An 18,348-nucleotide genomic window follows, 5' to 3' on the forward strand; every position below is an offset into this window, starting at 1 on the left:
ACAGTTGGGAGCAGATAAGCAATGATTGCCATCTCTAACTTCTGTTACAGCCGACGACAGTGAGATTTTGGCGGAAGAAAGACGCCTAATCTACTTAGGAGTTTCTGTGTTCACACAACAAAGAATGACTTTCAGTGGGGTTTCTGATAGAATAAAGGCTGTTGTGAGTGAAACCTCACAGCATCTGACGAATTTTAACTCGAAGAAAATTAACTTCTTTAGTAAAGTTTGCCTTTGAACACACTATGATTATATTACAGATACTTGCGACGATGAAGTGCTTAAGAAAAGTAAAATCTTTACAGACGTTAAACGGTTCATTTTTTTTGATAAATGAGTTAAGTGTTCCACTTTTAAAACGATCATTTTATACCGAAAATTATTTAATAAAGTTATCAATTTCCTAAACTACATTCTCACCTTAATATACAAAAAATGAAAAGTTTTTACTTAAAAAAAGACACATATATTAAATTTAATTCTATAATACTATAAACATTATAATTAACAATAAAAGTCTAAAAAATTATATATTTAAACAAAAACAACTCGCTGAAATTATATTTTTCAATAAAATAAATCTTTATAAAGTTTAGTTTTTTGAATAAAAATTGTCACAGAATTTCTGTTTTTTATGTTAAAAACCTTATAAAAGTTCTTTTATGTATTTTTTATTAAATTAAATTTCGAAAATATATTAAAGTTGACGAATTTAGCATTAATTAAATTTGATTTTGCCTTGTCTCTTTTTTTTTATAAGGAAATTTTATTATCTACGACTTCGTTTCCTTTATTTTTATGAAATTTATGCCAAGTTCTGATACAGTTCTGAATGCACTTACAAAACCAAAAAAAAAAAAAAAACATCTTGTACTTATTTTTTTTATATTACTTTGATATTGTAGATCTTTTTAAACTGCATTATAACATGACAGAAATACATTAGGTACTTCTACTAATAAAAGCAGTAAAATAATAAATAAAAAGAGTGAAACTATATAAGTTAATCACGCTATCGAAGTTGTATTATGTATTTTTTTTTTAACTATTCTATTTTACTTTAATATCTTTATATCATGCAAAAGTATGGGTAATAAAAATATATTTTTCTGTAAATTATAAGTCGCTTAGTATGAATTTTATAGCTTAATAATATTTAAGAACTATTTTACATTATGTCGTTATACTTCAAATCATTTCAAAATGCGATTAATAATCAAATCTAAAAATAAAAAAATCGCTTTTTTTAAAGCTTATAATCGTAAATTTATTGAAAATTTACAACTATGAAGCACATAATTTCGAAGATTTTTTAAAACTTGCAACATTTTTTGTACGATGGACACCATAAATTTCATGAAATCTGTTTGTTTTTGATTATTTTAAAGAATTTTACGTTTATATTCACAATTTCTTTAATAATTAAATATAAATAATCGATAATTTTTCAAAAATTTATATTGAAAAACATGAAATTTTCGTATTTAAACATATATAAAGATATAAGAGTTAAGTTTAATTATAAATTTATTAAATTATAAAAATTTAGAATAAGATAAAAAATTATTTTCAATGGCTTCTATGAATTTTATATTTATATTTATAGTTAAAAAATAAGTAAAAAACTAAAATATAACACTTATATTTATAGTCTCATATATTTACGCGTTTTACTTGTAATAAAAGTAATTTTCTTCTCCTCACGAAAATGAATGTGTTAATTTGTTTAAACTTTTAATTCTCTGTTGAAATGTACGCTTTTATATCAGATTAAAATAGCTATTACACTAAACAACTGTAACAGCAAATTAAAAAATAAATAATTAATTAATTAAACTGTAAAATAAGTACATTTTTATACAACTTTTTGATGAAAGTAATCAGGCTTTTTACAAATTAAAGCACTCCTTAGAGAATTTCATAAATTGTAAACAAAATTCAATAGTCTAACTAGAACAAAAGCTAACTAAACATTAGAATTCAAAGAGTGGAAATTAAATTAAACAGCGTTTCAAAATGGCTTCAATTTACTAATTGTTATTTGAAAATCATACAGAGCAAAGAAAAAAACAATTTAAAAAATACATTTAACAAAGGAAAACACGTATTCTAATTAACAGTTTACTTATTTCGATTATTTAATAAATCTTAATTAATGAACTGACCTCGTTTTAACGTTGTCTTCGAAATCATCTCTTGAGAAAGTACAGTATTAATCCAAAAAAAAAGTAATTTTATATGTGAATTAACGAAAAATTTTATGGAATATTTTAAAATATAAAAATTATTTTTAACGAATTAAGTTAGTTATTAAAATATTTGAGAGTCTGTAAACACGTTAATTATATTTAAATTCACTTTCTGATAATCTTAAAGCAACAGACGAATCTTCATCTATAGCAAACAATGAGATGATTGATGAGGCTTTCTTCATCCGAATGGACATCTGCAACACATTAGTGCACTTCTACACTCATTTACTACTATTTTACTTTATCTTCTTAAGGTTTTCAGACAGTTATGATTAATTATATCAATAATATGTCGTTTGAGATATTTTAAAGTTTGAAAAGAGATTCTGAATTACAAAATGAATATTTTAAAGATAATTTTTATATTAATAAACTACTATTACATGATTTACATGTATAGTATTATGTGATATACATATGTATGATTTACTGTTAGTGTTTAAGGGGAAAAACTGTAAATTTTCAGTATATTTATTTTACTTAAAGCATAAAACGTGCAACAGTTTAACAGAAAATAGATTTATTTTTCTGGTATTATCATCGATATTCACTTTTTCACCACAGTTTGGGATTATTCTGGATTTGAAGATGACATATTTCTTTATCCTTTCTCGTATATCAATTTTCCTCATGAGTTTTGTTATCCGAGATATTTATTTTCTTATTTTTTGACACATTACTTTTATATTTCTTTGAAAATTATCATACAAAAAATCAAACTTTAATGAATAAAACAATTATAAAAAATTAAAAATGATATCATTCTCTACTTATTGAGTAATGAATCTTAATTGAATTTTTCGATATTATTCACGCTCTTACTTCCTACACGTTATTAAACTTTTTAATTTCCTGTTACGTTTGTTAATTACCGTAAACGAAATGTTACTGTATAATTAAAAAATTACGCTTGGTTACGATAAATTCGTATATAAAATATTGCGTAAATCTGTTAAACTAGTAAATGATTTTAAATGTTTCTTTAAAAAAATCCAGTTAAGTACTGTACAGAGGGGGAAAAAAGAAAAAAAAACATTACAGAGAATCCAAAAAATCAAGTAAGAAGTCCCAACAAAGTCTAAATGGGTTTTGTAGATATAATGGAACACGAAACGCCCTCCACCATGTCACATTTCGCGTCACGTGAGGTTACTTTATCACTTTCATCGATGATATCAACTTTTTACGGATTTCTTTACTTTCTAAAATTAGTTTTTATCAATGTAAAAAGTGAAATTTAAGCATAGAATAAAGAAAATATTAATATTTTCCACTTACTCTTGCGAGATTTTAATGCCAACTCGCTACAAGTTAAGATCATAATCTGTAAAGTTATGCCTAAATCTGTCATATATACATCAAAAGTTAGGAAGACACAAGAAAGAAAAGAAGGGGGAAAAAGAAAAGAAAACAGAAGAGAGTTTGATGGGATGAAGAAACAAATGGACATGAGAAAGAAACAAGGAAAAATGAAGAGACACTAATGGGACAGAAGATAGGAGAATCAGGTGAGACAGAATAAGTTCGAGTTTAGACTCAGAACTTGTCTTCAACTAAAAAAAATAACAATAAATTCTTTTGTAAAAAAAATATTTAATGCTTTAAATATCTAAAAATGCTAATTAAAAAATTATTTCTTAAAATAAAATATTTTAAAAGATTAATGAAAGTGTTGCCTTATTATTTTTGAAATTTTTTTGATTTCCTACAATTTTCTATGTAAATCTCAAACTAAATCTTAATTTACGTGTTATAAAACCGTAAGAGAATTATATTTTACTAGTATTTTGATTAAAAAATTGTATGTATTCTCATAATTTAAATGTAAAAAAATTATATTAAAATATTTAAAAAAAATATGTTTAAACTTCATAAAAAATAAACAAATTTACATAAAATTTTATCGATTTTATTCATGTTTTAAAAATAATTTACACATTATAATGGATAAATTATGATAATTCATGAATATTCACACATTAATATAATATATTTTAATTCTTTCTAAAATTATAAAATAAATTCTCTACATAAAAACGAAGCACTGGAAATTAAAATTTAATATTTTAAATATGATAACACATAATAAAATTAATTTCATTCAGCTATAAAATAATTGGATAAAAATAAATTTTCGGTTTGCTTTGAACTTAGAGATAATGATTTTTAATTAAATTAATGCTAACGAAAGGGAAAGAATAAATAATCAACATTTAAAAAAATGAGAATTAAAAGAAAAATAAATGAATAAAAGAGATACTCACCCGTAAAATAAGAGGATTTTACCATAACTTTATACGGTTAGTTAGACTCTCACTTCATTTTTTCCCCCAAGAAAATAAATCCCACATAGCATGACTCTCTTCCAAATTGGTTACGAATGAAGTGAAGCTCAGACACCAAAACAAATTACACTCTTTGTATGTGTGCGCATGTGTGAATGTAATTGAACTTGGCGTTATTATCATTGGCATATTGAAAGAGTCAGTAGAAAGAAACAACGATAATTCAAAGCGAGATAGGTGAAAAGTTAATTAAATATTCTTAAGTTACACTCGAAACTTTCTTCCCTATTTTAACAAATATTCAACTTTTCTTAAATATAAACTCGACTCCAATAACAAACAATCGTTTAATTGCTAACTTCGGCAATGGTTCTTTTGAAAATTGAAATTAATTGTCATTTACGTTACCAGAGCCGTTAAAGTTAACGGTGAAAATTATTCAAAACTTAATTTCAAGTTTTATTATTAACGATACGGAATAATAATAATAATAATTACGTAATTTATTATTATTATTATTTTTTTAATTATAAAGGGTGATGTAGTAGAGCTTTATGAACTCGACTAATCCTTCTGCTGTTATGACTCAGCCACCTTAAGGCACCCCCGGAACAATTTGATGAACGCGGGAACTATAAGGTCACTTGTTGAGTCGTGGGATAAATTATACTTTGTCCGGCAGGATAATTAAACAAATGGCCCATTCCTTTAGGAAACTGCTTTGCTATCGTCTATTTTCCGAATTTAATTATATTCACTTAACAAAAAGCTCTTCTTTGTCATCCCTCGCAACTGATGATAAATCACCACCTTGATGTTGTCATCTGTCTTTTTTTTTCTTTTTTTTTATTAGTAGCTTTTTAAAATGTCTGCTGTTAAATCCTATCACTATTTAAAGAAATTGTTCTTAAAAAATTTTCACTCAGAATAAATACAGGTTTCTTATAACTTTTATCTAAAATTTATGGCTGTGCTATTGAACCTATTTATATATTGGTCCATCAAATAAATTTTTAAAAAATGTATCAATATAATTAACTGGTATTTTGTTGGGACCAGAATAATTACAATTATATATGCAATACAATAATAAAATTATAGAAATATTCGATATGAAATATATTAATTAAATATATATATAAACATTAGTTGGAATTGGACATTACACAATCCAGATTTAAAAGAACGTGTGATGTAATGTAAAATGTGTGGGAATCTGAAATATTTGCCTGTTATATAACTTATTTCTGTCTTTAAATTTCATTAATCTAATTAAAAGTCGAAAAGAAACTCTACTAGGAACATCCGTCACAAGAAGGAACCGTATTTCCATGCAATACGACTCATCGACATGACACACGCAATGACATACACTATTAGTAAGCATCAAAAACTGAATCGCCAATGGAGGAGAACAAATCTCCTCAAATTTGGCATATTCCGGGATGCGATTACTGGACGAGAGTTCCTCGTAAAAGGAAAGCAAAAACAGACAGTATGAGAGTCGATCAAAGAGAAATCAAGAAGAATCGGGTGGATGCAAGATGCGGGGATGAAGTCCTCACATCTTGGATCCACCATCCATCACCAGCAGTAGCCAAACCAGTTAGCCCTTAGTCCCCATGGACGTATGGGGGCACTGGTTACAGAGCACAGGGGTTGATTTTCTTGAAATTTTACACAAAAACGCGAGTACCAATTTTTAATTAGCCATCACTGAATATTTGTTAACCTTTTTATTTTCTGTCTTATTTTATTTTATTTATTATTATTATTATTGTCTTGTTTTGTTTTGTTCTTGCTTTTCTCGAATTTTTCCACGGTTTTGAACGAATTTTGGAGGGACAGTTGCCAGTGAAGTAAATATAAATTTTAGTCTCTTAAGCAAAATGTGGTAAAAGGCCCTTCAATACTTAGTCCTTTCACATTCATAATGATGTAGGAATTTAAACAAAATTTTTTAATAGCCAGTTTTTTAATTTTAAATTACTAGAAAATATAGGTAGATACATTTAAGAAAATTTTTGTTGTAATTAAATATCGAACAAAAATGAGAAAACATTCCAAAGTATTCTACAAACAGATTTATAAACAAATTAAAATTATAAATTTGTAACAACAAAAAAAATCACCAAATATTTATTTCCTTATAACTTCGTGATGTATTTCCTAACTATACACATATAAAATTATATTTAAAGAATTAGGTGTGTGTATTGTCAATCTGTATAGGAATTTGTGTGACATTAACCCTTAAACAAGACGTGTCATAAATAATTGCGAAGTTCTCATATGCCAATCGGTCAGGTCTGATCGCGTTCATAAAAATCAAATTGATGGATCTCATAACTGTATAAAATATACATAATACATTCAAACACAAACAAACATGGATGTAATCTTATATAGCACATTTATATATACAAGAGAATGAAGATTAGGCCTACAGCTATAGCCACAAAATAAACATATTATCACACAAGACACACACAATAGGCTGCATATTAACAATGGCAAGCAAAGCGACCCTACATAAACACAGAATCTGCGTACAGACACACAAACACATAACATATATATAGTACAGTACCAGAAGAAGATATTGTAGCAGAATACAGTAGTCGAAACCTTGATAATCAATAAGATGGTAACGTCAAAACACGTCATTCTCTCATAAAATACGTATATTTATGGCGATAGTAATGAGTGATATTTAAAACTTTATTTAGAAATTGCCCATTTATAGAGGCAATTAAATGGAAACGTTTTTAAAAGTTATTTTAAGCATTAACTGACAAAAAATAATTCAAAAATATTTATCATTTATTGACCAGCTCTTATAATAAATAACATAAATTTCATAATTCAAACTATGTACAAAATTTATATATATTTATAAATTTAGCGGTTTATTGACATTTCTAATGTTTCAGAAATATAAATTCTCTTAATTCATTTAAATTATTAAAAATTTATTGATTGACAGAGGGGGGGAAAAGGTGCACAGAGAGAAATCTTTTCTCATTGAAACTGTACAGAACTGGCTGATAAATTTTTATGTTTTCCTTCAGTAGGGTCAGTGTTTCCACTTTTGTCACGAATTTTATGTCTTTCTGTCAACCAAATCGTTTTATCTTCGAGTCTAAAGCTATCATTATAGTCGTTGTTGAGCAATGACACGAAGTATATTGTTTAACGTCAAATCCTTATCGTTTATAATGGAAGTTTATAAAATAATACTTCATAAAATATAATAGGACCCGTCATAAAAATCAATATTCTTCTTTTTTTAAGCTATTTGTTTCTTTATTACTTTATCAAAATAAACTTCTAGAACCGATATACTGTTTACGGGACTATAATAAACTATGGAATTTTCAAATAGAAATTTTCATCACAGAAGATGATGATACTCTATAAAAATATCATCTATTGACTATTAAAATAATATTAATATTTACTAATTAATTATAGAAATTAATTTTTCGGTCAACTATAAATAGCGGTTCGATTCTTCAACCATTTTTCAAAATCCATTAAAAATTATACAATAATTTTTTTTTTTTAATTTCATAAATGAATAAAATTAATTAATTTTACCTTTTTTTTAATGGTTATCAATTTTTATTTACCTATTTTTTTGTCTTTGTAACGCTAAATTAATGCGCGTTGTACTGTACTGTACAGCCGAAACTTAGAAAGAAACCAGTGATAAAATCAATAAAACACTTGTAATTATCATTAAATGACTGTTATTAAGTAGTGAAGATGGAGAACTCGAATGTAGAGGACCAAATTGAATGCATTGAGAATCATAACTCTCTCTTTCTTTACCTAACGAATCTATAGCTATTAAACATAATTGATATTCGATCCCTGTATTTAACTTTTCAATTGTGTATTCTCTGTGATGATAAGATATGTTCATTTCTCTTGGCAATTCTCCTTGATTCCCACTCAATTTTGCTTTAAATCCTGCAATATCCTCTTTAGAATTGACGTACCAAACGAATCGAACTTTCTTCTCTCTATCTTTCGTTTCTATACCTCGATATATCAAATCCGGATTGATGAATTCGTCTTCTGAAAATTTAACATCTCCCAAGCACTGTAAACGTTCTTCGTTAATTTCTTTTAGTAATTTATTGGCTAAATTTGGTGGTTGGTGGCACATGACATTTCTCCATTCGGATGAATTCGGATGTTTATGCATCCAATACACCAGCCGCTTTAATTTACAGTCGCAATTTATCGGATTACCTGAAAAAATTAATAAATTTTATATCATGTACAATATTTTGAATTATTTTTACAAATATTTGCTTATTAAATTCGAATCTTAATTAGTATTGTTTTTAATTATCTATAGTGCCACGCGAGGCGCTTTATATGTCAAATGGTTATCATCACGTGATGTAAAAAAGCCAATTAAAAAAGCATGTGCGCCAAGTAAGATTTCTAGCGCCATCTCGTATCCGATTTAAGTGTTATATTTTATTTTATTTAAAAATTTGAATAATAATAAAAAATATTAATGCTTTTTATAATTAAAGTAACTTTTTAAAATGAAATAAATATAAAAACAAACAAATTTTAATAAAAAAATAAATAATAGGAAACTGTAAAACGGTTTTATGTCGCCTATCAACTACTCTGCTGCCATCTGCGAAGAGAAATAAATACTATTAACTATTTTTGAGAAATACAGTGGTACTATACTGTACTGTACTGTACAGTACATGTGTACTTAATTTTTCTTTATTTCATACTCATTAAATTTTAAGACAAAAAAGATGATGATGATATAATAAAGTGTTATCTTTCTACTATTATAATTGTTTTCAGAATATGCATTGCATCTATCATTTTTTATTTTATTTTTTTATTTTTAATTAATATAAAAACATAATTATTGTTTTAAAGCATTTAAATATATAGTTTTAAACAGCTTTTTAAAAATTTATTATGGATTTTATAGTCTAAGCCGTCCATAACACAAAAATGATCTATAAGTACATAAGGAAGGTCTTCTATATAAGTAAAATATAAAAAACTTCGCAAAAGTTTCTTATAAATCTTCATACATTTAATTTAAAATATTATTTTATAAATAATTCAATAGTCAAAGTCAATTTATTTATTTATTTTTATGAATTTGCAACACACGGGACATCACACGAAGAATCTCTAAATGGCCATCATTTTACTATATAATTCACATATTTAAGTAGTTCTTATACAACGTCCTATTATGTAAAAAGCGAAACTTTCTTAGTTGCATTATTCTCTAGTAATTGCTTATTGAGTTATAGAGCGTGACAGACAGATAATATGGATAGTTTTTTTTTTAATAAATAGACCTACTCATAATAAATTTATTTAAAAATAAGTTCGTTTGAAAGTTAAAATGGAATTTTATATAATTAAATTTGAAAAATGTACAGTACTTACCTTCGTAAAAGAGTCGAAGGCCATTCTTTATGGGAGGAAAGAATTCTTCGTGAAATTCAGTAAGCTGATTATTGCTCATGTTAAGAATTTGTAAATTCGCCATCTTCAACAAGTCGTGGACGTATATAGAATAAAGTTTATTGTTCTGTAATTGAAGCACTGTCATGTTTTCTATCATACCAAAAATGGAAGGAGGTAATCTTGTTAACTGATTAGATGATAAGTCTAGTTCTTGGAGTTGGGTCATATTTTTCAACACGTTAGGAGTTATTTCATTAATGATATTATTTCTTAAATTGAGCACTTCAACTTTTTTCAATCCGTCATCAAATGTTTTCGTGATAATCGGAATAAAGTTATTACTTAAGTCGACATATCTGATCTTGTAAGGGATGTAAGGTGATCTTGGAAATGTTCGATCCGTAACTCCAGATATTCTGTTATTGGATGCATTAATAACTTCTACAGATAATAAACTTTCAAATAATCCATGAGTTTTATTTTCTAAATTTGCCAGATTGTTATAAGACAGATCTATTTTTCTTAAAGAAACTAATCCTTTGACTGCATCGGGTGGAAGAGTTGTCAATTGATTATGGCTCATGTTGAGTACCAAGAGCTGCAACATGCCTTCGAAAGCATTTTCGCTAACGTTATTGAGCCTGTTATAATCTAATCGCAAATGAAACACAACTGGTAAGCTACCAAAAGCTTTTTTATTTAATTTTGTGATATTGTTATAGTGAAAATACAGATATTGCAAAGCGCTAAGATCCTTCAGAGCCTGCCAGGGTATTTCAGATATGTTGTTGTGGCTTAACGATAGAGTTTGCAATGTTAGCAAATTAGAAAATGCTCCACCTTCTAATTTGTTAAGCTTGTTATTATCAAGATATAAGTGAAGTAATGAATTCATTTGTGGAAACGATCCCGGACGTATGTGAGAAAGATTGTTATGCTCTAGATGTAGTTCGTTCAACGCAATAGGAACAGTAAACATCTTTCTGATGTTATTATGATGTGCATATAAAGTTCGTACTGATACAAGACTAGAAAATCCTGAGGAACTCACTTCTGAAATGTTATTGTAACTGACATCCAACTCTAATAGAGTAGGAAGAGCACCAAAACTCGAGTATCCCACTTTACGAATTTGGTTGTGATGAAGCAAGATGAAACGTAAACTTGCAAATTTCTCAAAAACACTTCCACTGACCTCAGTTATGTTGTTGTAACTCAAATCTACGGTATGCAACTCATATAGTCTTTTCGGAGTAAACGATTTTCGATTCAGTGCAGTTATTCTGTTGTAGCTTGCATTAAATATTTTAATCCCCGTTAAGTTAGTAATCAACACTTTACTCAAGTCTTCGATTTGGTTGTGATGTAATAATAAAATATTAACGTCACTAATTTCGAAAGCTTCGTTGGGTATTTCAGTTATATTATTATATGAAAGATCAAATACAGTAACGTTTGATAATTCTGTAAATGCTCCCTTTCCTATGTAACTAATCCTGTTATGGCTCATGTCGATGAATACTTGATACATTTTATTAAAAGCTGCACTGGCTATTTTTGATATTTTATTATGACTGAGATCTAAAACTTCAAGCCAATTGAAGTCTTTAAACATCTCGTAACCGACATCTTCGAGAAGATTACCCTCTAAATCAATAGTTCTTAAGCGTGTTGCTGATGCAAAAGTCCTTCTTGCAATAGTCTTGATGTTATTGCCACGCAAGTATATATCCCTCAAAAACCTCAAACCTCTTAACATGTACGCATCCATACCAGTTAAATAATTATTAGATATGTTTAGGACTCTTAACATAACATTTCTCACGAACATGGATCTTGGAATGGTATCAATTTGATTATTTGAAACGTTCAAAAACCATAAGTTTGTAAGGTCACGAAAATCATTTTTATCGAGTTTTGTAATGCTGTTATAAGACATATCTAAATATTTTAGCTTGATTAACAGTCTAAATGAATTTTTTTCGATGGTAAATATGTTGTTGTGATGAAGATGAAGCCTTTCTAAATGCCTTAAACCATTCAAACTTCCAGGTTCCATCTTGATTATTTTATTATTATTCAAAAATATCTCTACTAGTAGAGGCAAGGGTGCAAATGAATTGGCTGTAACGATTTGTATCTCGTTGTGTGATAAGTTAATAACTTTTAAATTTTTTAACTTCTGGATGGCTGCAATTGGAACCCATTCCAATTTATTGTAAGAAAGATCAAGAACATTCAGAGATTCATTCAAAGAAGTGAATACATCATCACTCAATTCAGTAATCCCATTATTTTTAATGTGAAGATCACTTACACTTAAATTATCGAAGATGTCACCAAAGAGTTTGCTCATGGCACAATTCTTTATAGTTAACTGCTCAACGGGTAATTCTATGTTATTAATTCCCACAGCTAACATCGCCAAATTTGCTTTCTCGCATTGTATCACTAATCCTTTCTGCTTCCCCGAAACACATTTACATGGATATATAAAATATTGATCGGTAGGACATTTATAGATAATGGGTGGAGGAGTTGTTCCTTCATCTTCCGTCCAAATTCCAGAAACAGTGATGATAATGATGATGTATATCAGCAGAATCATTTTTAATATAATTCTGAAATATAAAAATAATTAAATTTTAATTAATTATGAAAGAAAATTAATTTGATAGTGACACCTCCCCTAAAACTAAACAATGGAGCTGTTCGTTGTAGTTTTCACGTTGCTCCTTTATTAGTAAAATAATGAAATATAAATTAAATTATTTAATAATTAAAATTAATAAATTTAAGAAAGAGAAAAATATTATTTAATTTTTAATTTAAAGATAAATACAACAAAAAACACTAAGTACTATACAGTACATTTAAAAAAATTATTATTATTATTATTATTATTATACATCCATTCTGTTCGTAAATTGGGTTTCTGTCTATTTTTTATTCTTGAAAATAGTAAAATAACGTATAATTTATAACATAATTCGCAGAATATTTAGAATATTTTAGCGTATATTCGGAAGGATGTTTCAAAGGTCTGCATACAAAACAGACACCTAAAAACATGTATGTGCACACATTAGAAGCGTTAACATGCTCTTGTAAGGGAGGAGAATGCATTTAATTAAATGGTATTCACATAAATCATATTCTGTAACTTATATATTAAGTCCACTGTTTATGCATGGGGAATTTGGAATCATTCCTTATAAAGTTTTCTAAATAATTCGAGCACTACAGTTTAATATAAATGAATAAAATAATTATATAATTCCTATAAATGGATTTTTTAATGGTTAATTCTCCATAAATTTATATACATCAAGGATTCTGAATGGTTCTTATAAATGGTTTCGAAGAGTATGGCCTTCATGACTATCATTTTGTTTCGTAGGAATAAACAGGAAATATTTTATAATGCCTGACATAATGTATACTTTTATAAAATGTATACATAAACCAAATACAAATTTATATTTATAAATTGTATTTAAAAATATATAAAAAGTTCGTTTTAAGTTCCTGTTACGAAGCACTTTGTGATACTTTGTGTAATACATAATTTGAAAATTCGTAGGTTCTAGCTTTAATAACTCGGAAGATTTAATAATTGAAGTTGATACAGACAAACGGACAAACTCGCAAGGTTAAAACAATAATCAATTTTTGTAATATTAAAAGTTTTTATATTAAATATTGAAATTTAATTTTAAAAAATTCAATTTTAGTCTTTAATTAAAATTGTTGCGTGATTTTTTTTACTGTTTTTAAAATGGTTTTTGATCGATTTTAAGTATAAAAATTAATTGATTTAACGGGTAAGTTAAATAATTTAAATATATTCAAAATAATAATAATAAATTTTTATAAATAAAGGTAATTTTTGGATAAATTTTTACGTGACGATTAACATTTTTATCTTCCATTGATTTATTATTGCTGTAGAATAAATGTTATCATCATTATCAATTATTATATGAGTCGAGTGTAAGGTCAGACAGACTATTTTAACATTTAACATTTATTTTATCTTTAATTCGAGAAGCAAAATCATTAAAGCAGTAGGGGTGATAACTGACAATCAATAAAATATTTATTCAAAATTGGTAAACATTTTAACGTGTCTAATTCATTTTTAAACTAGATTAAAATAAAACAAGATTGTATTTTATCTAAACTGATATTTTTTTTCTATATATTATCATGCGTTACGCGTGACACTTCGTACCCCTCCAATGATTTTCTACCCTTTTAGCAAGGTTAAAGTAGGGAATATTTAAATATTTGCAACTTATTAATGCTAAAAAGTTATGTAAATGATTAATTTTATCAATATCTAACACTAAAAATGCCAAACATAAGTAATGTTGACGGCGTTAACAACAATAATCTACGATATAAAGATGTTGATAATTAAATATCTATCTAAAAATCTGGTTTAAAGTTTAAAAAAATGATTATTTATTAATCATATTCAAAAAATTATTTTATTTTTATATACATTAAGCTAGAAAAAATCGAAAAATATACTAAAATTAACTTACCTTTTACGTTATGAATTTTAAAATATTATATATATTTTTCTCTGTATCTCTCCCTTTTAAGTCATTTTAAATTCTATATTTTCTCTATATTAAAATATTTACATCTTCAGGTTTTACCAGTTTGTTTCCTCATTTTCTTCGTATTGTTTAGTTACACACACGACATTCAAAGCATCGGTTAACCGATTTCCTTTCATAAATAGATACAAATTCACAATTCACAAGAGTAAAAACATTTCATAAATTTAAAATAAACTTACAAAATACAATTTTCGTGTTGTTAAAAGCACTGAAAATGAAATTTCAAACTTGTAAAATTCACCTTTAATGTAGAAGTACTGTACTGTACAAGCAACACTCCACCATGACCCAGTTAAGTAAAGGAATGCTACGTGGGTATACAAACTTAAAAACCGGTTTTACTCCTTAGGTTTTTAGGTTAACGTTAAACGTAAAAATAATTTTATAAAGAAATAATTAAAATAATTAATAATATGTTTATTTATTATAAGAAATTTTAAGTACAAATGTGTGTTATATAAAATTTAAAAAAATCTTATAAATTGATATATTTTTAACAATGTACAGAGTCATATTGTGTTATAAATTCAACATTTCATTTATATTTTATATTAATTTTTATGGGATTTCTTTCTTAAGGACTGATAATGGGAAAGGACACTTAAAAATTCATAGACCTGTAAATATAATTTATAATTTTGTATTTATTATCGTTATATTACGTAAAGAAAGTAAATTTACTTACCAAAATGGCAACGAAACAACTCATTCCGTAGAGAACAAACAACATTAATGGCACACACTAAAAGTAAAAGGAAATCTGAATTTATTCTTTGCATTTTTTTATTAGAAAAATTAAATTAAAAATGCTAGAAAATCATAAAAATTCTGTACAATTTTAGTACAGGGTAGTTTTGTGTACAATGTTTATAAAGATTGAAAAGTGATTGTTTAAGATAAAGAACAGAAATGATAAACATTGACCTCATTGCTCAATCGATTGCTTCATTTTTTTAAAATATTTTTAGTGAGGGAGTACGAACGTCTGACCGTAAATGTTCTTTTTCTTTTAAAATTTTGCTTCTGGTACAATTTAATTAATAACAGAATAAGCTTCTGTACCAAAAGTATGAAGCTTCGAAGTTACTTAAATTGATTAAAGTAACTTTGCAGCTTCATAATTCTAAATAAAACTGTCTGTGTTGTACTTCTGTTGAATGTCGTGTAATCAACCCAAGATTCTGTTACATTTTATGTTATAACGAGCTTCAAATGTTGATTAATAGAATATCAATCGTTGATTTTATCTTTCTTTAATATATCTACGAAGTATAGCATAGAATGAATTCGATATCACAGCATTTAATTGATGTTATGGATAAAGTGTGTGTAAGATTATTATAAAATCTTTTATTGTTTTTAATAATTAATAATTTAGGAAGTTTACGAGATAAAAAAGTAATATTTAACAAACAATTTGATGAAATAACAACACAAGTTTAAAATTTGACAATAGAAAGGTTAAACGTTACTCGTTTCCTTGGAAATATCTACAAATTTGGAAGATTTATACTTAAAATATTTCTTCTATTTAATCATTAATTAAAAATAATAATAATTAACTATATATTAGGATCCTAATATAATAGTTAATAATATAATTATAATTATCATTTCTTTATTAACACAAGCATATAGCCCGTGAAGTTATATATTTATTATTTAACGCTTTAATTATCAAATCATGCGTAAAACGCTACTTAAGATTAAAATATTTTACAATTTATAATGATTTTTTTAAAAAATTTACCCCAGTTCCTCCATCTCTGAGAAAGAGAGACATAAAATTGAGTTTAATACAAGCATCTTGAATGGTTCCAATCATCCAAGGAATCATCAACTTACGACTTTCCTAATAAAAAATAAATTAGATTTTATATAAATCTATAAATTTTTATTTGTTTTGCTTATTTAAATTTTATAATTTACCAATTTTAAGGCAATTATTAGAAGAAGCGCTTTAACAAAATATAGGGAACAATGAATGATAGCACCAAGATAAAAGTTTCCTGTAAAATTCAAAAATATTATTTTAAATTTATTTATTAGTTATAATGTAATTATAAACAAAGTTTAAAAACTTACTAGTTACTTTAAAAACGGTTCCACCGTTAATTTCGTTAATTTGTTTTTCTACTTCTTCAGTGTGAAATGCTATGATATAGAGTACAGCAATTGCTACAACTTTGATAAACTGTAATATTAAAAACAAATTTATAAAATTAAATCATTAAATTAAACATTATAAATATTTAACAGGCGACATAACAACAAAAATTATTTAAAAAATTACACGTTGACAAATATGGAGCAAAGTTCGCCAGCGTGCTCTGAAGTCACCACGCATTGCAATTCATATTTATCTTAAAGTATATCGATTTTTTCTTCAGAATTTTTTATATTATTCTTATTTTCGATGTATATTTAACCACAAATTCATTTATTTAAGTAATAGCAAATTATAATATTGTCCGTCTATCACGCTCTACACTGCAAGGATTACATAATTACGAATTTAATTTATACATTGGCATTAACAGTAGCATTTCATAATACCTTTTTAAAAATCTGAAACGTCATTTCAAAATGGGGAAAAACATTCCTGCTTATGGCAAATTATTTTTAAATTTACAATATATATTTAATTATATTAGAATATGAACTGTTTTAATACTTACCAAAGTGTACACAGCGCAAGCATATGCAGATTTTTTAGTCGATTTACAACCGAAAAAATAGACAGGCTCCATTTCTGAACGAGCAGTTATGATATTACTCTTATATCGTGTGTTACAGTATATATTTATTGCAGCTTATCTTATCTATTGTTTTTGTGGACTTAGCACATAAACAAATCATGGGATACTAAAAGCAAAACACAAAATTAAATTATTTCGCATCAAGCTTAATACATATGATACCAAATTTACGAATAAGATTATATTTTTATACTTAAATTTCATAGGTAACAATGTCTAAACATACTTTTTATTATAAAACTTTTGATAATGAGTTAACTACAGACGTCTTCTATCTAAAATAATATCTATACTATTCTGGATAACACAGGTTTGTAGTAAAGGTCATAATACTTAGGATATCGCTGTATTGTGTGAGATTCCGGACTATTATTTCTAAAATTTAATGTTTGAATTAAATTAAGAAGTTAAAAAAAAGCTAAAATTCGTAGAAATAAACAAGGAAGTTTATGAGATTTTATCTCCTGACAATGATAACTTTCGAAATGATACAGTTTTATAGAGCGACTACCCACTCAAAGAACTCAACAAAAGAAATTCGGGATTGGATGATAATCGCACTCTCTATCCAATTTAACTAAATTTGGGTCAAAATCGGGAGAAAATAATTATATAAAAGGGAAGGTGACGAAAGGTCGCAGTTCAACCCGAGATTAATCCGAATCGAGATGAAACAAGTGGTAGAGATCGTTCTCCAGCCGCCCACTATGGTATTGAGAACTGATGTTTAATCTTCAGAGGACCTCTTCTTCTTTGGGTGCCCTATACGTTCCGGATGTTGACTGTCATCATGGCTGTCGTACTCCCATTGCTGGTTCTTCTGAAAAGTTCTAACGACGACACTTCACACCTATCCCTCAGGTTTCTCAACCATGAGATTCGACATCATCCTGATCCTCTTTTGCCAGAGATTTTCCCTTACGTGACAATTTGTAGGATTTGATACTTG

General features: G+C 26.8%; 3 protein-coding genes across 4 annotated transcripts in view; all 3 read right to left on the reverse strand.

Annotated features, from left to right (window-relative positions):
* The window catches only part of LOC136973731 (protein artichoke-like), a 103,907-nt gene extending 99,082 nt beyond the window's left edge, over nt 1–4,825 (reverse strand). Inside the window, exon 1 of one of the 2 annotated variants that reach the window (XM_067268476.1) lies at nt 4,517–4,825. The gene's annotated coding sequence lies outside the window, so the exon portion shown is untranslated. The remainder of the gene's footprint in view (nt 1–4,516) is intronic. The other variant, XM_067268475.1, reaches the window with a different exon arrangement.
* A 3,398-nt stretch (nt 4,826–8,223) lies between these two features.
* On the reverse strand, nt 8,224–12,651 carry LOC136973733 (chaoptin-like). The gene is made up of 2 exons (XM_067268478.1): nt 9,989–12,651; nt 8,224–8,797 (listed from the first exon to the last, which is right to left on the reverse strand). The coding sequence occupies exons 1-2, from the start codon at nt 12,615–12,617 to the stop codon at nt 8,232–8,234; spliced, it is 3,195 nt and encodes a 1,064-aa protein (XP_067124579.1). The 5' UTR covers nt 12,618–12,651; the 3' UTR covers nt 8,224–8,231.
* A 2,522-nt stretch (nt 12,652–15,173) lies between these two features.
* On the reverse strand, nt 15,174–17,434 carry LOC136973734 (uncharacterized). Its single transcript, XM_067268479.1, has 6 exons — nt 17,319–17,434; nt 16,726–16,834; nt 16,570–16,649; nt 16,391–16,492; nt 15,326–15,382; nt 15,174–15,257 (listed from the first exon to the last, which is right to left on the reverse strand). The coding sequence occupies exons 1-6, from the start codon at nt 17,388–17,390 to the stop codon at nt 15,192–15,194; spliced, it is 486 nt and encodes a 161-aa protein (XP_067124580.1). The 5' UTR covers nt 17,391–17,434; the 3' UTR covers nt 15,174–15,191.
* Nucleotides 17,435–18,348: the final 914 nt, after the last annotated feature.

This window comes from Centruroides vittatus, unplaced genomic scaffold (genome assembly GCF_030686945.1).
Source record: "Centruroides vittatus isolate TY-2023 unplaced genomic scaffold, ASM3068694v2 contig_329, whole genome shotgun sequence".
In the NCBI taxonomy this organism is placed as follows: domain Eukaryota; kingdom Metazoa; phylum Arthropoda; class Arachnida; order Scorpiones; family Buthidae; genus Centruroides; species Centruroides vittatus.

Coding starts and splice junctions, on each gene's coding strand:
- LOC136973733 (XM_067268478.1), bottom strand. CDS start 12,617: ATGATTCTGCTGATATACATCATCATTATCATCACTGTTTCTGGAATT. Junction 8,798..9,988: donor CCTTCGACTCTTTTACGAAG/GTAAGTACTGTA, acceptor TAATTTTTTCAG/GTAATCCGATAAATTGCGAC.
- LOC136973734 (XM_067268479.1), bottom strand. CDS start 17,390: ATGGAGCCTGTCTATTTTTTCGGTTGTAAATCGACTAAAAAATCTGCA. Junction 15,383..16,390: donor TCAGAGATGGAGGAACTGGG/GTAAATTTTTTA, acceptor TTTTACTTTTAG/TGTGTGCCATTAATGTTGTT. Junction 15,258..15,325: donor GTTGTTTCGTTGCCATTTTG/GTAAGTAAATTT, acceptor TTATATTTACAG/GTCTATGAATTTTTAAGTGT.